We start from the raw sequence: 25,652 nt of genomic DNA, 5'->3' as shown, positions 1-25,652 counted from the left end.
TTTTTTACTGATAAAGGAGAGAAAAACGATTTGACCTTCTTAGGTTATCTTCAGTAGAAGGTCGAAGATACGTTAGGACTATCCATAGATATATATTCGGTACATTTAATGGTTTTAATACCGAATACAATAATTTGTTTTTGTTTGCTATTAAGAAAAATAATCATTTTGTCCCAGCCAAGAATTAATGAAATGTATCACAAGGCATGCTCTTTAAAAACATTAAAAAAGTAATTAATAGGAATTATCCCACTACTTTTTACAGAGAGTAACGTTATCTATCATATTGTAAAAGTGTTCACTTGCATCATGTATGATAATGATAAATGGAGTTGAATACTCTTTTTCTTGTAGCAGCTGTAAATTATGAGTTTACTACTGTCAAAGTGTTCCAGCACCTGAAATCAAAAATGTTAAAACTAGATTTTGAATTATGTTCCTTAAACTGATGGTGACGTCACATATGTGATATAACTTTGGTAGCAATACTTCTAGTCAAGATAAGTACAATAACTTAGAAACAACGGTATGTCAGTATTCAGATTTATGCGATCTAGGAAACAGGCTATATTTTTTAGCATTGACGTAACCAGCAACCCACTTGCAAACAACACAAAATCATATGAGTAATGATTTGGATGCTTCATTTTGTTTTGATGATGGAAGCATTATGTTAAGTGTTAAACGAACTTAAATATTCTATACTTAGGTCAAATAGTAATAGGGCAATATGCCTTTGTATACCTATTAGGTTAAAATAACTACGCATAATGTGATCCAAATTTTTAAACCTAACAATAGCACAACAGCAAGTAGCCAGGTTGGATAATTATTTTAAATTATGAAATTATTTCCAAAAACGTATGAGTGAAAGCAAAGGAGAAATAGCTAATACGTCAACCATACCACATCTGCCATATTCAGCGCTGACGAAGCCTTCCACCTACAGCCAGCACTCATCAGGCTTACTGTTCAGTTTTCATGAACTGTTATGGTGTGATCCAGATCAAAAAAATGAATCGCAATCATTATCGATTTTGATAAAAGATGTGGTTAATTATTTTCAACTAGCTAGTGAACAACAAATGTTTGTAGGCATAGTTGAAACTAAACTATCCCTAGTAAAGGACACTCGTGACGTCTTACATCACTGATCAGTCCCTGCGCTGAAGTTCCCATCTCTATATTATTGTACTTATATTGGATTTCCGGCACTATACAATTTATGAATAAATCATTGATATTAATTAATATAATTTAAAAAGAAATACCCGTTTTCTCGGTAATTCAGCGGATAACCCTGGAAGTTTATAGCTCAAAAAAATCGATTTCGATACCTTGATGGGCACAATATAGATAACCCCTTGTATTACTTAACAACAATGAAAACTTTCAATGCGAATATTACATTTAGGAATTTCTTAACATCACACTAGTAACATTGGGATTGCTTTACCAAATTAACGTGAAAACAACATTTTTTTCAAAGCAATAACCTACAGATAAGGCTTAAGTATTGACACAATATAATAAACCAACATCGTTACTTACATCGAACATTACTTCCATCTGTTGGCGAGATACGTAACTACCATCACTGAAAGTCACGCTGTTTTCGAAGGTGTTAATCATGCGGGAAATGTGTACCATCCAAACTTCAAAAAAACCTAATTTGATGAGAATCAGCTGATCGTCTTGCGTTAGGTCCAAAAATCCAGGAACACGCTTTGCGAATTCCACCACTCTTTGGATAGCTGGAGTAACCAGCATAGCGAAGTGCTGCCACACAGCAATCTTCTGGTGTTCTAAACTGTCAGCTGTTAACTGTCCGTTCCCATTATCATCATTTGTAGATGGTTGAAACTCGTCCATGTTCTACTCAGTAATGACAAAACGAAAAAGCTGCATTAGGCAAACCTGAATCTTCAGGCTATACTGATAACATAAAGTTGTGTAAAATAAAGCGTTATTAACCATGATCCAAAATTTATAAAAAATACACACAAATGGAAATATTGTTTCATCATTGCGTGGCTTCATCAGGATTCAGAATTAATTTTGGATGAGAGACTGTAATTAGTATTAAATATTTATTATCCAATTCTCCTGTCGTCTAGTCAGTCTTGGCTAAAGTAACCTGGCTTTCATCCTTTTCTTCTCTTGACCTCTTTGGTACTCGATCATATCTTACAGTTGGACATAACAGAATAACATAGTTTATATGCTAAGATAGAATCTCAACTATAAAAAGGTTCTCCGTGTTTTATTGGCATACCATAAACATTCGTTTAAGCGCTACAAGTGAAGAAGACGAACAATTACCAACCTTTTTTATAGCACTGTTGTTGCTGTAAAATTCATCATAGAATGTATAGAACGGCAATTTAATCGAAAATAATTACTAAACTTCTATGCGTATACTAAACACAGTTTACTAAGCTTATTGCTTGTTTTTAGGTTATTCTTTACAGTAACAATCGATAACATTTAAAGCTATTTTAGTAAATAGTACTATGTTATAAACTACTCTCGTTTCTGTGTTATTTTTAGACTCTGCAACTCTAAGGGTGCGTTTTTTGTTTCATGCATTTACCAAGTTCTGTGCCGTTATATTAGAAGCACACTTCTTTTCGGAATGGTCAACCAAAAACGGTGGAATTGAAAGAAATTGTTAAATCTTTATCAGAGCACGACGATTTACAAGGAGTGGGCCTAACTACTGATAGTGTACATATAGGAAGCAGTAATGCTAATATTATTCATTTCCACTTATAAATGCCTTCAGTTTTCATTATTATAGCACCTGTTTTATGAAACGATGGTCAACAATAAACATATATATTTATTACAAAAGTAATAATTTTTTCGGGTTCATTTATTCATCTTGCAAATTTTTACTGTGGGAATCGCCGCCATTAACGATTCTCTTCCATTTCCAGCATTTTCAGTACTCGCTCGTTTTCAATTTGAATTTCGCGCAAAGCTACACGAAGGCTATAATGGGAAGGCAGCTAGTCCCAACAACTGACCGCCAACTCTTAGGTTACTTTTTTATCAAAGAATAGTTGGATTGACCGTGACATTATAACGCCCCCACGCCTGAAAGAACAAGCATGTTTGGAAGGACAAGGAGTAGAACCAGCAACCCACAGATTGCGAACCAAGCGCTATAAGCACCTGACTGTGTTGAGCCCTCTCTACTGGTTTGTTTCGTTTATTTGTTGTTACGCGCAAAGCTACACAATAAGCTTCCTGTACCATGCCCACTTCAGGTATCGAAACCTGAGTTTTGGCGCCTTTATAAACCCTTAGAATCACCTCTCACTACTAGTATACTATATACTGGCATTTTACTGTCTCTGTCATAATGACAGTAGAGATAACAGGGTATTCTGTTAGACAAAGTGACCAATAAAATAAATGGGATACTTCTCCCCTAAGGGACAAAAACAGAGATAAAAATATAAAAAAACTCACTTGAACCACAATCAGAATTGCCTAGTTGTTGGCAGCTGCTTTGTTTGTTTGTTTTTGAATTTCGCGCAAAGCTACATGAGGGCTATCTGCGATAGTTATCCCTAACTTAGCAGTGTAAGACTAGAGGGAAGGCAGCTAGTCATCATCTACCGTCAACTCTTAGGCTACTTTTTTACCAACGAATAGTATGATTGACCGTCACATCATAATGCCCCCACGGCTGAAAGAGCAAGCATGTTTGGTGTGACAGGGATTCGAACCCGTGACCCTCGAATTACGAGTCGAACGCCTTAGCCCACGTGACCATGCAGGGCCTTGACGGCTGCTTCGTAAAAATAATGAATTACCAAGGCTGATAACGATTATAATAATGCACGAAAAGACTGGCCCTAGTTGGTCGAAGTGGAACTTTACTCACAATAAACACGTAATTTTTTAAACATACTTCATTCAATTTCTTTAATAGGTCAAAATATTGTTATTAAGGGATTTACAAAATCCACACACGTTCGTTTCTTCTTCTTGTGAAGTCTCATAAATTCAATTTCTGTGTTTGTGAAAGTTTTAAAAAATAAAATGTTTCTTTTTTTTTATAATAGAAAGGTTTAATGTTAACGTATAACTATTGACAAACACCTTTAGTGGTACTCACAAAAATTGCTGGTTTCCGAACTAAGCTTCGCGTCTTTTCCTCTGTATAGGCACAATTGGTATGATGGGCTTGAGATATGGTCAAAATAATATCGTACATGGCCAGTTGTTTATTCTCTATCTCTTTCGCCGATTGGTCAGCCTCGGCCTGAGTGACGCGGCTTTCATCGTTTCGTTCTCTCGATCGCTTTGGCACTCGACCATATCTAACAGCTGAAGATACCATATATTTTATATACCTGCATATCTCACAAGTTATATAACAAATTAAAACAAAATAAAACTGACCTCCCATAATATTCGTAAGAAAGATGTGACGAATCTTAGAAGCTTCATCACTGGGAAGAACTTGTTTTTAGCCATCTTTGTTTGAAGTTAGGCACAAAGCTACACAATGGGCTATCTGTGTTCTGCCCACCACGAGTATCGAAACCCGGTTTCTAGCAGTATAAGTCCTCAGACATGTTACTGTGCCACTGAGGGATTAGCCACATTTGTAAAGTTACGTAGATGGATTCGTGTTATTAACGTAAAACACATAACATAGAATAACTTTACTGAAAACAATTATAGGAACTGTAGAGATTAAAAGTGTAAAAAGCACATCCAAACGAAACGCCGATAAATTATCATTTGCATTAATTAATAGTTTGTACAGTAATTGGTGGATCAATAAGAGTATCAAATCAGTATAAGACATGCACATGAACAAGCAGTTTCATACATGTCCAGCGGTAGTGGTGTTATTCCTGTCATGGCTCCCAAGAAACCAAAGTTTTTGGCTGGTTAAGGACATTTTATGTGAAAAATCACATTGAGACTCCATGTTTCAACAGGAGTTATATGCAAAAAAATTCACAGCAAGACTCCGTGTTTCAATAGTTGTATGCAAAAAATCACAGCAAGACTCCATGTTTCAATAAAAGTTGCATGCGTAAAAATCCACAGCAAGACTCCGTGTTTCAATAGGAGTTGTATGCAAGATTTCGAAAAGGATGAATGAGCTTGGCACTGTTAATAATATAAACAGCTGAGATAGAAAACGTAAACCTTCCAAAACTAATGTTAAGTATTTCAAAATATATTTTACGAGACGGACGATAGTTGAACGTAGTTCACGTCAATGGTGTTACTATATTAAAAGATTGAATGTTATCCCAATAACAGTAATATACATATTGGTAAAAAGTGATTTAAATGGACATGTAAGTGCTTACAAACCGTTGCTGAGAAGAAGTAACCAAAATGTTGAAATGGGTGTTGGATCACAAATAGTGAAGACTGTGTTCTCTTTATAGATAAATCCCAGTTCGAATCGTTCGGCAACAACCAATGACACATAAATGAAATAATATTAATATATATATATATATATTAAATACAGGTGACCTTCAAAGATAATCGCAAATAAATTTCAGTATAGAAAAGAAACCAAAAAAACGGGTTATATAAAAACTTTGGAAATAATGACAATGAAAAAATAATCACTTTAAAAACTAATAGAGAAAACTTTTTTGTTGTTTTAATTCTTGTTTGTTTGTTTGTTTTTGAATTTCACACAAAGCTACTCAAGGGCTATCTGTGCTAGCCATCCCTAATTTAGCAGTGTAAGACTAGAGGGAAGGCAGCTAGTCATCACCACCCACCGCCAACTCTTGGGCTACTCTTTTACCAACGAATAGTGGGATTGAACGTCACATTATAACGACCTCACAGCTGAAAGGGCGAGCATGTTTGGCGCGACGGGGATGCGAACCCGCGACCCTCAGATTACGAGTCGCACGCCTTAACATGCTTGGCATGCCGGGCCTGCACATCCAAGACAAATTAGTTTTAAAAGTGGTTTGTGTTGGCTTTCTTTGTACTCTATTAGCACGTAGATAAAACTTTGCTATATTACCACAAATTAAAAACCAAATCATTATATTGTTAGATCTCCGAATTAGGTTCTTATTTTTCAAATTTTCTTCGTAAACAAAACAGTTGATATGTTATTAATAAGACAAAAAAAACTGTTATTTTCATGTTTGTAATAATACAGATATAGTTCAAGGACTTAAGTGTTCAGTGTATTTAAGGAACAGCAACATTGCAATAGGATTTTTTTTCGTTGCAAAAGTAACAATGTTGTTACATGTTTTTGTTGTTGTTGTATTTTATGATCCGCTCAGTCAGTTTCTAACATACTTTTATTGTTATATTAATAAGTTTTCAGCAACATATGCTGCATAAAATATTCAATTTTCGTTATTTCCATTAAAAAAATGGTTTCGTGTGTAATTTAATAATATAATTTAGCATTACTGTATCACAATAGCCATATATCAGAACAAAGTTCACTGATTACTTGTAATTAATCACAAAGCTACACAATGGACTATCTGTGAGCTGCCCACTACAAGTATCGAAACCCGATTTTAGTTTTATAATACCAAAGACATACCGATGTCACACAGGCGGGGAGGCTAAAACTAGGACCACATTTGTTAACTTGTATGAAAAGGTAGAGCTTATTGTACAGTTTTTTAAATATAACTTTTACGTGAACATTAATGTAACTTGTTAAAATGTATAAGCAAAAGTTATAATGTCCCATGTACAGACGTAAACACAATTTGAAAGTAACAAATTGAGAGGTCTGAAGAAAATATTTTATGGGGGTAAAAATACGGTTTGAAATTTTTATGTAGCTGTGTGTCAACTCGTTCAACTGGAAGGGTATATCATGGTTAATAAAGTGTCTTTAACTATACCAAAAATTTTCAACTAAAGCATTCACGTTAAATATGGTTAAATATCCACTGATTGGGTAATGACTCACGCACGCGAAGTGTAAAAACCGAGATATGCGAAACGTCTAGTTTGTTTGTTGATAAGCGTAAAGTTACAAACGGCATGGATTAGCTGTTTTATTCCCAGCACGGTTATTGAAACCTAGTCTATAGCGTTATGAAAGACTTCTGAAATGAATGTTTACTATCAAATGTCTTAATTTAAGCAAAAAACCGGCAGCATTCTGTTAATAACACTTAAATCAATACAGAATGCGTTTAAGAAATTTAATTGGGCATTAAAGTTTTAAATAAAATCACAAAAATTGTGAAAGTAACATATTATGCATGCATATATAGTTATAATGTATAGAAATTCAGTATGTTATGTTTGTACCTCATGACCTCTCTCTTTCATTTCTGTTAATAATCATTACCTAAGACTGATAAGTTGTCTAGTAAGGATTTTAATTCTAAACAGCCTGGTGTCAAAAAACAAAAGCTTTGACGCTACATTCTAAAAAACACGACTTCTGATGTCATTTCAAACGCTCAGCCATTTTCTATGGAATAAAATTACACGTAAAGTATTTCATGAGATAATCTTTAGCAGTTGGATATACATCGTGTATGTCACTTGTGTAAACTTACAGTCCCGAGACATCCCAACGGCGAGACACTTCTTAAAACGACAATACTGACAACGATTCCGGTTTAGTCGAATAACTAGGCATTTACCCTCTCTGAGACACCTGTATTCTATCTGTTTCTGTATACTCCGTCTGAAGAATCCCTAAAAGGATGACATAGAAGATAAAATTAGTCGATTTATAACAGCTTTTTGCTTTGATACAAAATAATAACTTCATAAAATAATAAATTCTTATTCGGTATAAAGAAGTCGCAGAAAAAAATACGTAGAATTGAACAACATTATTCAAATTCTGAATTTTAAACTTCAGTACGTTTAGGATATTTGTGCTAAATTAGGATACACAACGGTTTGCCAGAGCTAATTTGATCAAGTACAAACAATACAGAAGCAATTGTTGCGTTCTTAAGAAGTGACGCAACGCAAACAATCCTGTTAAATAGTTCAACAAAATGACACGAAGGAACAAGCCCTGCTCCACTAGGAACAACGATTAGGTTCACCAGCAGGTCGCGCTACTATAGATTGCGTGACATCACAAAGTAACGGTGCTTTTCCAGCTGGTGAAGATAGTGTGGAGTTTTTAATGTCAAGTTCAATGAACTTTCGTGGCCGTGACAGTTAGCGCTAGAGAATGTGGCCTCCAATATAACGAACACAGCTTGCAATATACGTATCTAACGACATTATCTGGGTATAATATAATATCAGGTATAATATCGCACTGTGTTCGTGAATATTTATGTTGATGAAAAGGTTTACATACGCTTAGAAAGTAAGGAAGTAGCAACAATTCTAAGCATAATTAGAATTCATTGTTAACCGAAAGGCAGCGATGCCGCACGGACAAGTACATGATATAAAAATAATGAATAACTACTTTACAAGGTGTCACAATCAATGCCCCTGAAAAATATTCACGAGACTCATAGAGTGCTTTTGTCATAATTTTGCGTTTTAAAACATCTACACTGTAGGTCATTCGTCCTCAGAGGAAATTAAAGTATTTGTTTATTTTATGAAATTCGAGCAAAAGTGCTCGAGAGATACATATCTGTGCCAGCTGACCCCGTTTAGATGTGATAAATAATAGGAAAGGAAGCTGGTCAACACCAACTTCCGTCAATACTTAGGCTACTATCTTACCACCAAAAACTGGGATTGGCTACAACATTATAAATCCCACACAGCTGAAAGGGCGAACGTGTTCAGTGGCCGGAGAAAAATGAACTGAACCATTAAATTAAAGTTTACAATGTAAGTCAACAGATGGCGGTAAGAATCTCAGAGTTTTCAGTCTGAACGACACTATGCGATTAAAAAGCTGAAAAACAATGAGATAGAGGATTCTAAAGATCGTTATAGCCAGCTATACTTTCAATATACTCACCAGTAGAAGAGAAGGCAATCAGTTAGACGCATCTGCTACCTCTATGGATAACTATTGACAATTGTTACGACTAAATAACTGCAACATGGTTTGGTTTTTTTGAATTTCGCACAAAGCTACTCGAGGGCTATCTGCGCTAGCCGTCCCTAATTTAGCAGTGTAAAACTAGAGGGAAGGCAGTTAATCATGACCACCCACCGCCAACTCTTGGGCTACTCTTTTACCAACGAATAGTGGGATTGACCGTGACATTATAACGCCCCCACGTCTGAAAGGACGAGCATGTTTGGTGTGAAGGGGATTCGAACCCGAGCCCCTCGGATTACGAGTCGCACGCCGTACGCGCTTGGCCATGCCAGGCCCAAATTACTGTAACAATTTTAACGTCTCGACCAATGAACAAGCGAGACATTTTCAACAAATACAGTTTCTCAATCTGTAGCCCTACACACTAACCATCAGCTAATGTTAGCTGTGCTAAATTTGATTTACATATAAAATACATGTATCAACGTTCGAAAAAAAGTCCTTTATTTAGCTTTATCGTATTTGATCATTACAAATGTCCGTTTCATAAATCAGATCTTTATGTTGTAATCTAATAATTTATCTTTTAAAACTCGAGAGGAAATTGTACTTAGGTATTCAAAGCCACATACTTATGCATAGTAAACATTGTTACATCAGGTTCAAGAAACCCGGTAGCACAGTCTTTTTTATGTAATAAGTAATCTTTATGCAGTTTAACCCTTAAAGAAGGAAAAGTTTGCTTTTATAAACCGCTTAGGTAGAAGAGTCCATCAACTAATGAGAAAGAGAGAGACCTTTCTAAAGTATTATATAGAAAAACAAAACTCTCTTATTCTCCTAATCAACAGGTAATTGTGTTTTACTCTTCTGAAATCACTAAAATAAACGGGCCCAGCATGGGCAGGTGGGTTAAGGCGTTCGACTCGTAATATGAGGGTCGCGGATTCGTATCCCGGTCGCACCAAACATGCTCGCCTTTTCAGCCGTGGGGGCGTTATAATGTTACGGTCAATCCCACTATTCGTTAGTTAAAGAGTAGCCCAAGAGTTGGCGGTGGGTGGTGATGACTAGCTGCCTTCCCTCTAGTCTTACACTGCTAAATTAGGGACGGCTAGCGCAGATAGCCCTCGAGTAGCTTTGCGCGAAACTCAAAACAAACAAACAAAAAATCCTTTATACGTGTGTTCAAATAATGTTACTTAACCAACCATATAAACATTTCTGAAAGATATATACATATATAAACTTTTAATAAGCTCTTCTGTCAAAATATGTATCCATAAGTATTTTGAGTGGTTTATTGGGTGTTATATTGCTAACAACGAACTATTTAAGGAAGATTCTGTGAATCTATTTATGTAACATAATGGTTATTGTTTGTTTGTGTTTTTTATACTTAGAGAATAGGCGTCAGGTATATTTGTAAGTTAATACGGGTACTACGTTTTAAAATATTTCTTCGTTCTTCGTTTTTTACAGTATTTTGTAATATTGATTATGAATGACGAAACATCGGTCATAACATACTGTGTTCGACATACTGTTAGAATGTGGACTTAGAATAAAATGAAAGTTGTATTACGTGTAATTACATAACAATAATCATTGTAGCTAATATAATATTTTTGAAACAGTGAATGCAGACTTAATGCCATATAGACGAGGGCATTCACATAAATGACATAGGTCACTTCTACTCTACGTTGACAAAGTCTAGTTTACTAAACCCATCCGAACCTAATAATTCGACCATATATAATCAGCTATATATAATATACTCATAATCTGAGGGGCGCGGGTTCGCATCCCCGTCGCGCCAAACATGCTCGCCCTTTCAGCCCTGTGGGCGTTATAATGCTACGGTCAATCCCACTATTCGTTGGTAAAAGAGTAGCCCAAGAGTTGGCAGTGGGCAGTGATGACTAGCTGCCTCCCTCTAGTCTTACACTGCTAAATTAGGAACGGCTAGCACAGATAGCTCTCGTGTGGCTTTGCGCGAAATTCAAAAACAAACAAACATAACTAACATAAATTTAGAAACAAATGACTCAATCAATATGCATCTTCGTTATAAACAATCTATACTTCTATTTGGTATCGTTGGCTGAAATGTAACGCAATGTTTTCTAACGTTTGTGATAGCAGGGACCAACCAACTCGCTGCTTGTCTAAGCTATCGCGAACTAATACATGGAGTAGAATCAAATACCACTACAATTTACGTATGACTATTATGTTAGTTATTGTCCGTTTGTGGTAAAATCCCACGCTCTGACAATGTGGTTTCGACAGACTGGCGCCAGTAGACAAACGAATCAATGATGCTTTAAATTTTCAATCACTGCTTTTACTGATCTTGCACAAACTAACGATTAAAAGTATCCTATTGAAATCTAGAGAATATAAGTGTTCATTACGTTACTGGCAACGTTAAACCTTTAATTGTCGAACATTTGTATCAAGAATTAGAAGGTCACTCAGTATAGAACATATCATACCTCTGTCACGCAGCGTTTAACATATTAGGCTCTCAAAAATGAGTGTCCGTGTGTCCGTCATTATTAACTGACACGCACTATTTATTGCAGCACAAAAAATAATAATAGCATTCTACACATGTCCGCCAAATTTCATTTTTTTTTACTGAGTTACAGAGCACAGATAATATGAAAAATCAGACCTCATATATTGGATAGAAATTTGTCGGCATTTCGTGACCTTGCTGTAACATTGACTTTTGACCTTTACCCTCCTAAAATTACCTACTTCTAAGTTGGGCTATAGTCCAATTGTATACACAAACTTTCGTCCATATTCATTCAGCCGTTTTCGATAAATTCTGCTGGCAAACACACACAGGTGAAAATATAACTCTCGGAGCGAACTAGGCTCTTGTCCCGGGTTAACAACCCTCGTTACTCACCTCTTTATGTTTCATGAATTGTGCGTGTATTACTTCTAAGCATGAGAAACAACACTTTGGTTCGAGACCAAATCAGCTACACGAGAGCGAGGCACTCCACCTTACAAATTACCTAGGTTACGTTACAAGTCATTCAAGGCAGTATGCCTGGTGCCGCGTGTAGTGGCTAAAATAGTGCAAATGCTAGAGCACAAAGATTAATGAAAACTCAAAAACAAGCCGCAAGGCTTAGAGCTTTCCATTTTGGTACATACTGCCTTAACGGATCTACAACTTACTTGAATAACATTAAAGCATTAACTGAATGGAAGTGAAACTATTTCTTCATCACTTGAACGTAAACTTTACTGATTCTAATACACTTCATAATTGTTGTTATCGTTGTTCTGAAATTAGTAAATTTTAGTTAGTACAGAAAAACAATTATTCCAAGCGGTTGTTATGTAATGTAAGTGTTTACAGCACTCTTCTTGTAGGATAGGCATCCACTAAATGGGGCCTGACATGACCATGTTGTTAGGGCACTCAAATCACAATTTGAAGGTCGCGGGTTCGAGTCCCCGTCACACCAAACATGCTCGCCCTTTCAGCCGTGGAGGCGTTATTAAGTAACGATCAATCCTACTACTCACTGGTAAAAGAGTAGCTCAAGAGTTGGCGGTGGTGATAACTAGGTGTATTTCGTCTAGTCTTACACTGTCAAATTAGGGGCTGCTAGCGCAGATAGCCATGGTATAGCTGTGCGTGAAATTAAAAAAAAAAACACTTTATTACGTGCAGCTGGATGCTTTTCGTCTGGACACAGGAATTACAAGTAAGAATAGCGAGTTTCAAAGTTCTGAGTCACAACTGGCATGACCAGGTGGGTTAAGGCATTCGATTCGTAATCTCAGGGTCGCGGGTTCGAATCCCTGTCGTACCAAACATACTCGCCCATTCAGCCGTGGGTGCGTTATAATATGTAGTTAATCCCGCTCTTCGTTGGTAAAAGAGTAGCCCGAGAGTTTGCGGTGGGTGGTGATGACTAGCTGCCTTTCCTCTAATTTTACGCTGCTAAACTAGGGATGGCTAGCGCAGATAGCCCTCGAGTAGCTTTGCACGAAATTAAAAAAAAAACACACAACTCATGCCTTCAAATAACTCAAGGAAGGAATCTACTTTCAACCTGGAATAAACAGTGTAGAGTTACAGAGACGAATAACGCAAAATACGTAACTTCTAATGGCCGCTCTTTTAACAATAGTGTTGCCAAAGAGGCCCGACACATTACTCAGCATGGACACTGCTTTAAATACACATCAGAGGTATTAATCATTATGGAGCAGTTCACCATATGTTTACAAAGATAAAATCAATAGGACACTCAATAGGCTTGAGCGTCTAAATGTGGAAAAATAGAAACTTTCGGAATCTCTCTTGACCATGATTCACAAAACTAACAAGTGAAGAAAGCCAACAGGAGTTTTGATTCACAAAACTAACAAGTGAAGAAAGCCAACAGGAGTTTATCCTTCTCAACTGTATGAATCATGTTGCTCAACCGTCAATCTTAAATTACAGTTGGAATGTAAGAGAGTGGAAATGTGTAACAGTGTGTCATGAAAGGTGATCATTAACATTATCACTCAATAACAAATATCTCCAGTACTGGATAACACAGACTCCGATTATCTTTCTAACTCCAAGAAAGAGAACGAGTTGGCAGCTATGTGTTATATACAGAGCGAACTATTATTGGAAGTCACTCGGACTCATTATGTATTGATATCTTTGACGAAAATAAATATTTGGTAAAAGTAACCATTTTGGATGTGTGCTCCATTAAATATACCTTAGAATGTCGATCTATAAGAAGTGTATCACTTCTAAAAAGTGTGAAGCGAAATAAGCATTTTTATATAATAACTTATCTGATTTAGAGGATGTTGAAAATTTGACCTTTGTCCTTTGGCCCTCTAGTTCCGTGACCAATCGTTATAGATAGTGCAATGCGTGTATCTTTGGTGTCTTTGTAACCAGACGAGTAATTTGGTGAGCTTTAAAAGAAATTAGAACAATTTCAGTGTTGATTCCTTTCTGACATTTCTTACCCCTAGCACAAAACTCTTAAACATTGTCTTCATAAACTGTTAAAGGGACTAGTTTTTTTATTTTGTTTTTCTCTGCAACACATTTGCAACAACAAAATGCATATCTTATATGACCGAACTAGTAGGTTTGATGACGCAAAGTCAATAGTGTAACATTCACTTGATCTTTAATTTTATCACAACTAAAAACAAGTTTCTTTCATATTTCGATAATAAACTGTTATTTTCACGTGACTAATGTGGATCATGCTGACGTATTGACTGTTACCACAGTCAACGAAAATAGTTCACAAGATTAGCCAACGATACCGAATTGAATGTATTACTCCACTAAATATACGTACTACTTTATTATACAACTCCAACAGAAAAAAAAAAAAAGCGAATTATCTTGTTTCGACCTTTTTAACTTCTGAAATTTGGAATTAAAAAAAATATATGATATATAATTACCAATATCTGAAACTTCAGGTAAGTTCAAATCCACATATAGCTTTTCTAGTTTCTTTTGTTACGTGTATCCACCACGTGCAACGAAAGTGGGCTACGTGACAAACGGTAACAGGGAACGAAACTTACCAATCTCAGTATTTTACGAGCTCAGTAAAACTGGTACACCTTTCTTTCATTTTTGGTTTTTGTTAGATAACTTTTATGAACGATCTACAAATTAACCCGAATACGTCAGAACTAACGTCTTTGATTCTGTAAAAGTAATTTTATGTTTCCTATTTAGTAGATTAATATTTTAACTGTTGAAGATCCTTAACTAAACATGAGCCGCAAGGCGAGGCTCGGGAATAAGATAATAAGTAAGTGGAAGGTCGAAAGTGACGTTTAAGCCTAACACTGAAACATTTATGACAACAAAATGTCTCGAGGGTGAAACTGTACGATTTGAACGCAAACCTTCCCGTTTTTCTATATGCTTACTGTTCTGTATTGTTTCTTTTCTAAATGATTTCACATACAAATATATTAGTTTTAAAACAAAAATAACGAACTGGTAGCTTCGTCCTCGCTATGTTTTTTCCCTTTTCAACTTGTATAATTGATAACGTGTAATTGCAATAATCGGCACATTTGAAAACGTCTTCGTTGTGTTTTATGTGAAATACAGACTTTTAAAAGTAACAATAAAATAAAAAGTGAAACCAGTTACGCCAGGAAAATTACTACATGAATGTATACCCTAGTTCAACATTATTATTAACCTATATTTTTACCTGGTGGTGGGTGGTAGAAATCAAATAGATCACGTGATACGTTAAAAATTCAATTATTGTTTTTTATAAATTCTGCACAAACGTCTATAACAGCAAGTGATACAATGTAATTTCATATTTTTCCAAGTAAACCGTGTTGACATATAGGTCATGTAATCCACGTTGATTTTGTACTATTACTTAATATTTGTATGCTATTTTAGCTCCTCGGCTATTTGCAGTTTCTATGCTAACTTGATTACCACAGCACGTCTTTTAAATTTTATTTTATACACGAGGTGGTAATCGTGTCTGTAAAATATGTATGTTTATACAGTTTTTATTCAATCACGAAACTGCAAAGAATGACCATGCAGTGTATGAGAGCAAGTATTTTGACAAAACATTTATGCTATAGATTTGTTTATATTAATAATTGAACGTTAACGTCTTTCTGATGATATTAAACTAGTGTACCATCTTCTGGTTCTACAAACTCTTTACCTGTTTAGTGACTTCCATTTCTTTCATCGTCGAATGTGCTCAATCTGATAACCACGGTTGCGCAATGTTTTTGTGTTTTTTTTTAATTTCGTTCAAAGCTACACGAATGCTATCTGCGCTAGCCGTCCCTAATTAAACAGTGTAAGACTAGAGGGAAAGCAGCTAGTCATCACCACTCACCGCCAACTCTTGGGCTACTCTTTTACCAACGAAGAGTGGGATTGATCGGAACGTTATAACGCCCCCAAGGCTGAAAGGGCGAGGATGTTTTTTTTGACGGGGATTCGAACGCGCGATGCGCAACGTTGCTCGACATTGAAATTTCTATTCTAACAATATTCTGTTTAGGTCAGTGAGGTCAACGTTAGTTCACAAGTCGTGATAAGCTTTCCACAAACTCGTCACTAAACTTGAACGTCAGCTTCACAAAGTACTTATGAATCCTGTTAGGGATTTGGCAAGTATAAGGTCTGATGTGATTGTTGGATCTCAGTTTCTTCGGTCATCCTTGTCATGAAAACACTAATAGACTTTCAGATGTACGTGGAAGCTTGTGAGCTTTCGCAAGCTGTAGATCCATTTTTCCAAACATTTTTTTAAAACTCGCTGACTAATATAAACAAACTGATATACGTGCCGTGTTTGTAGAAAAAAAATTAAATACTATTTTATCTAAAACACTAGTTGTCCTAATGATTCATAATATTGAGTAAATACCAGTCAAGTAGCAGCAGCAAATAGGAAAAGTACAGTTGAAATGCTATTATTTGCTATTATTATAATGCTATTATGCTATTATTAAAGTTTGTATTTAAGTCAGTGAAAGGTTATTAAAATAGTCAGTTTTACAAGAATGCAGTATCAAATCTATCACATATATACGTCAGGTTTTACGTATGAGCCGAAAATTTTCAACAATAAACATGCAGCAACACAGTCATCTTGTTTTAAAATAATATATTAAAACAAATCAGTCTTATACACATTGTTCGTTACACAACTGGTTATGACAGTTGTATCCAGAGCTTTAAATAATTATCTCTTTTTCGTTGAAGTCCATACAGGATAGTTCAATTATTTTAGCACACAATTTACAAGACGAACTACTATTCTCTTCTCTGTTATTATAATACAATCTGAGATAATTTCACTTTAAAAACCGCCACCATATACTCTTTATTGCTAAACTCACAACCATTACGTCTAAATCAAACTACATCAAACTAAATTTCCGACGCGTATTTATACTCACAAAGAGGTGTGGAACGTTACACACGCTAATAGGTATTATGGTTCAATAATATTCAATTAAAACAACGAGAAAAAAAAAACTGAAAATGTTCTAGTAGCATTACGCTGTAAAATAACAAATACAAATGTATAACTATAGAACTACACAATGTATGATTCGCAAAGTGTTACATAAACAAACATGAAATAAACTAAGTTATTTTTACAGTTGCATTGATGTTAAACCGAAACAATCATGTATATCTAATATTCAACCATTCTTTGAAACAAATTTAGTTTGAAAACAAACTTCACAAGAACTTTACAGCACTCTCCAGTTCAAAGAAAGAAATATATTCAGTTTGAGATATAAAACGGCCCCTTCTTAATATAAAGAAAATTAAAAAATCAATTGATACAACTGAAGAAAGAAATACATCATATTGTTTACTCTTATTGTATTCAATGTGAATAACAGATACTTCGGAAGGCTCAACACGTTAACAGTCACCAAAATAGCTGTAAATATTAGTATATTACTTCACTAATTTATACTAAAAACACATTTGAAATCAACGCATTCTACTTGGCATATATTGCCCTCCTCCGGTGTCTCAGTGTTAAGTCTGCAGGCTAAAGATTATGATTCAGGTTATGATACTAGTGGTGGGTAAAGCATAGACAGTCAGTTCAACGTATGGCTTTCTACTTAATGAAAAAACGAGCAATCATATTCACTACAACTAGTTCCAGTTCTTTTATCATGGATTATGATATAATAGCCAAGAAAATATCTAATTCATTTCTGCGCAATTAGAATTTAAATATAAGTGTTTAGTACAAACCTTTTCGTGTTACACTTTAAAACACAGTCTTCATACTCGAGGAGTATTATTAATTACAAGTTAAACATCGAAGTTGGGTGTTAATATAATGTGTAGAACTGCGTTATAGGTGTTTTTCTTTCTTCCTTTTTTTGTCTTTCACAAATTAAAATCCAGATCTGTGTCAATACATAGCCAGTGTTCAACTCTTGAGCTCTAATTTCGACATTACAAAGTCGGGGTCAACACAAGAAATAATTTTATTATAAAGTTTTGTACATTGTCGTCGTTTAAATTTCCAGATCCCTAAGCCTATATCGTACCATGTAATTTTTACGTTTAAAAACAATTGTTTCAAGAAACAAATTTTGATTAGAAACTATATGAAGCATCTTTAAATTTCGAAATATCAGAGGGTGTTTTAAACTAACCAATTGCGTAACATAATTTTTTAACCTAACCAAAAAATAACAAAACTTTTTTTTTTAAAACACAATGTTAAATTTCTTGACGCTTGGTCGTTGTAAAATGAATTAGTAGGATTCAACACAAATTTACACAAAGGGCTACCTGTGCTCTTCCGATCACAGGTATTGAAACCCAGTTTCTAGCGTTGTAAAGTACCCAGACATACCGCTGTGCCACTGAGTGAGCTGTAAAATAAATAATTATTATTAGTGTGCCCAATCCTTATGCGAATAATAATTATTACTGACAGTTATTTGCATGTCAGATACTTGTACGATAAATAATTTTTACTTAATATTATTAACATGTCAGATTATTGTGGGATAGGCCCGGCATGGCTAGGTGGTTAAGGTACTCGACTCGTAATTTGAAGGTCGCGGGTTCGAATCCCGGTGGCACCAAACATGCGCGCCCTTTCAACTGGAGTGGCGTTATAATGTGTCGGTTAATCCCACTATTCGTTGGTAAAAGAGTAGCCCAAGAGATGGCGGTGGGTGGTGATGACTAGCTGCCTTTCCTCTAGTTTTACACTGCTAAATTAGGGACGGCTAAAGCAGATAGACCTCGTGTAGCTTTGCGCGAAATTAAAAACAAAGCTGGGGGTGTAGGGCGAAATAGGAGAGGCTGTGCGTAAAAACGTTATCTTGTGCTATAAGTAATTATTATATAATATTATTAGCATGTCTGATCCTTGTGGGATAAGTAACTATTACATAATATTGTTAGCATGTCATATTCTTGTGCAGTAAATAATTATTGCATAATATTATTAGGATGTCATATTCTTGTGCAGTAAATAATTATTGCATAATATTATTACCATGTCTGATCCTTGTGCGATAAGTAATTATTATATAATATTATTACCATGTCATATTCTTGTGCGATAATAATTATTACATATCGTAGCATTTTCATTTGTGTACAATAAATAATTATTTTACACTTTTATTAATATGTCAGATCCTTGTAATTTCGAACAACAGTGTTTCGTGCAAAAACTGGAAATGTTTCTGTAACTTATGTGAGTGCTGTAATCTTTGTTTTTAAACTCACCCGTAGACATAGCGCTGTGCCACCAGGATAAGTGATAGGCTTAAGGGACTAAATCACTGAATTCAGAGTTTGACCACTGCACTTGAAGATGATTGTACAGCTTGACACTTAAACAAACAAACAATATTTTAAAAGTGTATTTCCTTGTAAATGCGTAGTTTACTGTTTATAGTGATGTTCTGTAAATGCAACGGTTCATGATTTGCATTCCGTTGTCGCAAAGTAAACAACTCACGCTTCACAATTTGAAGCCTTGGACACGTTGTTTGAGTAGTGGTCATATCCCACTATTCCATTAGAGTGTTAAAAGAGACTGTGTGTTGTTTACTATCGACAAACTGCCTTCCTTCCAGTCTATCAGATCAAAATTATGGACTGCCAGTGCACCATGGTACAAATAGCCCTAGCGTATAGCTGTGCGCGAACTTTAAAAACATTCAGTTTCTTTGTTACGTCTTCACGGTGATTGCTGTTTCAGCTATAATGAAAATCTTTTAAACCATGATTGTGTTCCACACATATCATAAGAGGATGTGTATGTGTGTGTGTGTGTTTACTTATAGCAAAGCCACATCGGGCTAACTGTTAAGCCCACCGAGAGGAATCGAACCTCTGATTTTAGCATTGTAAATCCGTAGTATTACCGCTGTGCTAGCGGAGGGAGGGAGTAATAAGAGTAAAGAAAATAAAACAGTAAAACTTGAAAGTAGGTTTCATCGAGTTTACTGATGGCTACACTTCACAGTTCATTTATTTTTACGAATCGTGATATTTATTACGAAGTTATAACGCCTCAGTTGTTACTTAATACGAGTTATAATTATGAACTTTAACATCATATAAAACTAATATTAACTGACAGTTAGTAGAAATGTTCAAAACGTACTTGCCTCTTATGCGTATTAATAGTTCCACTTTCGGTATTCACAACACAAATGGCCTGGCATGGCCAAGCGCGTGAGGCGTGCGACTCGTAATCCGAGGGTCGCGGGTTCGCGCCCGCGTCGCGCTAAACATGCTCGCCCTCCCAGCCGTGGGGGTGTAAAATGTTACGGTCAATCCCACTATTCGTTGGTAAAAGAGTAGTCCAAGAGTTGGCGGTGGGTGGTGATGACTAGCTACCTTCCCTCTAGTCTTACACTGCTAAATTATGGACGGCTAGCACAGATAGCCCTTGAGTAGCTATGTGCGAAATTCCAAAACAAAAAACAAAAACACAACACAAATACTCCATTTTGTAGCGCTGGACTCAAGCAAGACAAATAAACGAGTGTGTTAATGAATTAAAAGTGTTATTATTTCATCGAGCTATAAATTTATCATTGGAAATATATTCCAGATATGTGCGTGTGTGATGAAGTGTTATGTCTGAACGCTTATAACGCTAAAAACCGGGTTTCGATACCCGATGTAAGTATAGGAAAAATAACCATTATGTAGCCTTGCGCTTAACCACAAAAAACTCTTACTGTTTTTCAAAATTTTCAATGAAAAATTAAATTTTTAAAATTACTTTGGCATCATTCTATTGGTGAATACATCCACCAGAATGGGCCTGGCATAGCCAGGTGATTAAGACATTCGACTCGTAATCCGAGGGTCACGGGTTCGAATCCCCGTCACACCAATTATACTCGTCCTTTCAGCTGTGAGGGCGTTATAATGTGACGATCAATCCTACTATTCATTGGTAAAAGAGTAGCCCAAGAGTTGGCAGTCGGTGGTGATGACTAGCTGCTTTCCCTCTAGTCTTACACTGCTAAATTGAGGACGCTTAGCGCAGATAGCCCTCGAGTAGCTTTGCGCGAAATTAAAAAAAACAAACGAACAAAACAAACAAGCAACTTCACGTAAAAAATATTCAGTTTGAAAGCACTTTAACAAATGTTACCGCGTTTGAGAAAAAGAATCGGCTGAATTGTGGCGACCAATAAAGAGTGTTTGGAATGCTATTCTGAATCATATATAATACATATATATATAAACTGTATGGTAGTATGAAAACAAGATGTAATATTATGCGTGTAACAAAGTGTGCACATTCCAAACACTAGTTCAGTGTACAACTTGTCCTTACTTTAAATATTCTCGAAATAAAAAACCAAAACTGAAAGCTGAAAGTCGATCCCGCAGATATTAATGGCTATTCCGGTCATCACTGCATCTGTTAAAAGATAAAGAAACACTAACAATGCTTTTCGCCGATAATTTCTCATAACGTGAATTTTGTACTCCTAATTACACCTCTCTCAGGGGCTCCCCCCCCCCTACCTAGATAGCACATCGGAATGTTTGCAGACTTCTACCACTAAAAGCCAGGTTTTGACATCCGTAGTGGGCTGAGGTCTCAATAGTCCATTGTGTAGCTTTGTGATTAACTACAATTAAATAATCTCTTTACAGAAAATTGATTTGACAATTAGTTCTAGTTTTTGTCAACATTACAGCGGAAATCCATTGCGCTGTTTTAGTGTTAAACAATATATAGTGGGGAAATATTCAAAAGTTATTTTTATCCTAGCCTCAGATGCAAGTTGAAATATGAAATATTGTAACGAAGTCTTGAACTAAATTGCTCAGAAAAAGAGGTCGTCCCAAACTTTACGATAGAATAAAAAATGTGTTTGTTTGTTTTTGAATTTCGCACAAAGCTACTCGAGGATATCTGTGTTAGCCGTCCCTAATTTAGTACTGTAAGACTAGAGGGAAGGCAGCTAGTCATCACCACCCACCGCCAACTCTTGGGCTACTCTTTTACCAACGAATAGTGGGATTGATAGTAACATTATAACGCCCCCACGGCTGAAAGGGGCGAGCATGTTTGGCGCGACATGGACGCGAACCCGCGACCCTCGGATTACGAGTCGCACGTCTTAACCACCTGGCTATGCCGTGCCCGCAATAAAAATACTACATAAAACTGTGAAAGAGAAACAAATATCATAAGATCTCCTATTCTTTTTATTCTAAGTTTTATTGTATTAGGTCGTTAATTGGTTGACAGATTTAGATATGACTGATTAGACCTCAACCATATAGTTGAAACACATCTATTGCAGTTTTAACTAAATGCACAGTGCCCATGATGTTATGAACATACTGAAAACTATTCCAAGAGTACAAATTTATGTAAATGGAATGGTTCTGAACAAATGTGTCAATGTTTTCAGTTGCCTTTTTTATCAAAAGCACTTTAACGTAAACTACAATAAGTGTGAAATTTATTTTAATAGTTCTATTTGTATAGAATTAAGTAATTGAAAAATAAATTATATAAAGTATCAATGTTGCTTCTATCACTCTAATTCAAACAACTTAAATTACAACATGTAATCTTTTCACAAAGTATTTTATCATGCATATTACTTCGGACGCCTCGGTTCCTCACAAAAGTAGCTTTCCATGTTTTTTAATGTATATTATTTCAAACGCTTTGGTTTCTAACAAAAGTAACTTTCATTTTTTGTCATGTGACCTGCTTCGAACATTTCGTTATTTTTGTATGTTTCATGTTTCGAACATTTCGTTATTTTTGTATATTTCATGCTTCGAACATTTCGTTATTTTTGTATATTTCATGCTTCGAACATTTCAATATTGTTATATGTAACCCGTTTCGACCGATTCAATTTTTGTGTGTGTGCAGTCTGCATCGAACATTTATTTTTTACTAACCTGTGTGTGTGTGTAACATGTTTCGAATACTTCCTTTCCTTATCATGTAGAACCTGCTCCGAATCTTTCCTTGTCATATATAACCTGCTCCGAATCTTTCCTTGTCATATATAACTTGCTCCAAACCTTGTCATGTACAACCTGCTCTAAATCTTTCCTTGTCATGTACAACTTGCTCCAAACCTTTCCTTGTCATGTACAACCTGCTCCAAACCTTTTCTTGTCATATATAACCTGCTCCAAACCTTTCCTTGTCATATATAACCTGCTCCAAACCTTTCCTTGTCATGTACAACCTGCTCCAAACCTTTTCATTCGACATGTTCACTGATAAATTCATTATCAACAAAAGGGTGAAAAGCAACTAAACCTAACGACAAATTTTCATATTCGTTATTAACATCCGGGTAAATTGGTGCTTGTACTAAAGAAATCGCAAACGATATCACCCCTTCCCCAATAAAATGTCACGTTGACAAGAACCACGTATACACTTGATAACACAAATAATGATTGTAACTGTTTTATAGGAGATAACAGCTTTAACCTAAACATGAATTATTTTTAGTTATTGAGTATAGTTTGGTTATTATGTGTACTTAACACTAAAGAAGTGGAAGACGAAAAACGTTTAGTCCATTTTAAGTATTTTAGTATTCGAAATACGTTACAAGATCCAAAAGAATCATTCTAGGAAACATATTTGTCTAAAGTTTCGTTTGTTACTCGCTAGTGCTAAATGACATCCCGAAGTTGTGTTCTTCCTTTCTTTATTGAATTATACAGTATTCATTGGATGTACTTCATCAAGTGTTTGTACTGATGCTTGCACGTAAACTCAGTTTGATAATAAGTGTTTATATTATGGATTGTAAGACAAGCAAGATGAATGTAATATTAACATAATTGTTTGTCGGGTGTTTCGCAAAGCAAATCGAGGACCATCTGCGTTAGTCGTTCCTAATTTTGAAATGATAGACTAGAGAAAAGGCAGCTGGCTAGTCAACACCATTCAATTCTAGGTCGAAGCTTTACCAACCAATAGTGGAAGTAGCCGTCACATTGCAACGCCTCAGCAACTGAAAAAGTAAACACGTCCAGTGACAGGTTTCGATCCTGCGACTTGCATACTACCAATCGAGTGCCGTAACCAACAGGCGATGCTATGAAACAGAAAACACTCCACACCTACATAACTAAACACTACACTGACGAAACATGATTTTCATGCTTTTTTTTTTCTTAAACTTCTCGTTTCCCTTCTTATCAGGCCTAAAACTCTGCTATATTTACTTTAAGAATGAAACTTAAGATCTTCCTGGAGTCACTCAAAGTAACAAGTTACATAACGTTTCATGGAAGTATATCCAAACAGATCAATGCTGCGTATGAAGACGTTTGTAACTAAATACCATGCTACACAATGGGCCTTCTGTGTTCTGCCCACCACAGGTATCGAAATCCAGTTTCTAGAATCCTAACTCCGCAGAAATTCCCCTGTGCCACTGGGAGGGAAGGGGGTCTTACAAAGAAAAAAAAAGGCTTCTGGTTATACAAAACTTGAATTTAGGGTTCCTAAATTATATCATATCTCACAACACGAGAGTGATCACTACTACGTCGTTCCCATACATTCAGATCTTCATGTACACCATATTCCAGAAAGTTCTCTTTCAAAACCCATCAGTCAATCAGTCTTCATTATCGTCACGTGTTATAAACACTAAAATTAGATTATAGCTTTAGTTGATTCCTCCAAAAGACAAAGAAAAAATGTCCCATTTTCAAAGAAATGTAACTGCAGCCACAAAGGCTACAACGATAGTATGTTTACTTTGCTTTGTGCTACTGTTATCCAAAATACGTAGTTAGAAATCATTTCTTTTCTGCTAAACATTCTAAAAACGTTTACATAATATCGCAGCTTCAGTTGGGTTTTTTGGCGCATTTAAATTCACGATGACAAAGAATAAAGAATAATCAAACTTAACCTGCAAACATTCAAAAAATAAATTAATTATATGAACGTATTCCTACAAACATGATTATATACTTTTTTGTATTTAATCAATCAGGTATTTATTAGTTCACGTCGTTTACTATTTTACTTTCATGATCAGTCTCCGGTTGAGTCAGCGGTAAGTTTACGGACTTAAAACTCTAAAATCCACAGTTCGATTCCCCGTGGTGAGACACAGTATGTGGCCTAGTGTGTTTGTTTTTGAATTTCGCGAAAAACTACACGAGGGCTATCTGCGCTAGCCGTCCATAATTTAGCAGTGTAAGAGTAGAGGGAAGGCAGCTAGCCATCATTACCCACCACCAATTTTAGGCTACTCTTTTATCAACGAATAGTGGGATTAAACGTCACATTATAACGTCCCCACGGCTGAAAGGGCGAGCATGTTTTGTATGAATGGAGTCGAACCTGCGACTCTCATATTACGAGTCCATTGCCTTAACCACTTGGCCATGTTGGGCCCAGCGGTAGGTTTACGAACTTAAAATGCTAAAATCCACAGTTCGATTCCCCGTGGTGAGACACAGCATGTGGCCCAGTGTGCCTTTTCTCTAAAACAGATAACAGTTTCACGATCTTTATAATAAGAAAAAGTAAAACCAAATAAGCAAAAATTTACTGTAGTGAAGCTAAGTCTAATAATTAAAGTCTAGTTCATAAACACTAAACTAAACATACACACCCGT

The 25,652-nt window shown here is 35.8% G+C and overlaps 1 protein-coding gene across 6 annotated transcripts in view; it reads right to left on the bottom strand.

The window, feature by feature from the left end:
- Positions 1 to 25,652, bottom strand: part of LOC143244435 (ecdysone-induced protein 78C-like) — a 185,898-nt gene that overhangs the window by 18,698 nt on the left and 141,548 nt on the right. For all 6 annotated transcript variants that reach the window (XM_076489132.1, XM_076489111.1, XM_076489102.1 and 3 more), the window contains 3 exons: positions 7,551 to 7,692; positions 4,130 to 4,341; positions 1,552 to 1,875 (listed from right to left, as the gene is read on the bottom strand). In XM_076489132.1, coding sequence (XP_076345247.1) covers positions 1,552 to 1,875; positions 4,130 to 4,341; positions 7,551 to 7,692 — 678 coding nt within the window. The remainder of the gene's footprint in view (positions 1 to 1,551; positions 1,876 to 4,129; positions 4,342 to 7,550; positions 7,693 to 25,652) is intronic.

Source organism: Tachypleus tridentatus, chromosome 1 (genome assembly GCF_004210375.1).
Source record: "Tachypleus tridentatus isolate NWPU-2018 chromosome 1, ASM421037v1, whole genome shotgun sequence".
NCBI lineage: Eukaryota > Metazoa > Arthropoda > Merostomata > Xiphosura > Limulidae > Tachypleus > Tachypleus tridentatus.
Note: the sequence above shows the minus strand (reverse complement) of the source record. Positions and strands in the feature narration are given on the sequence as shown.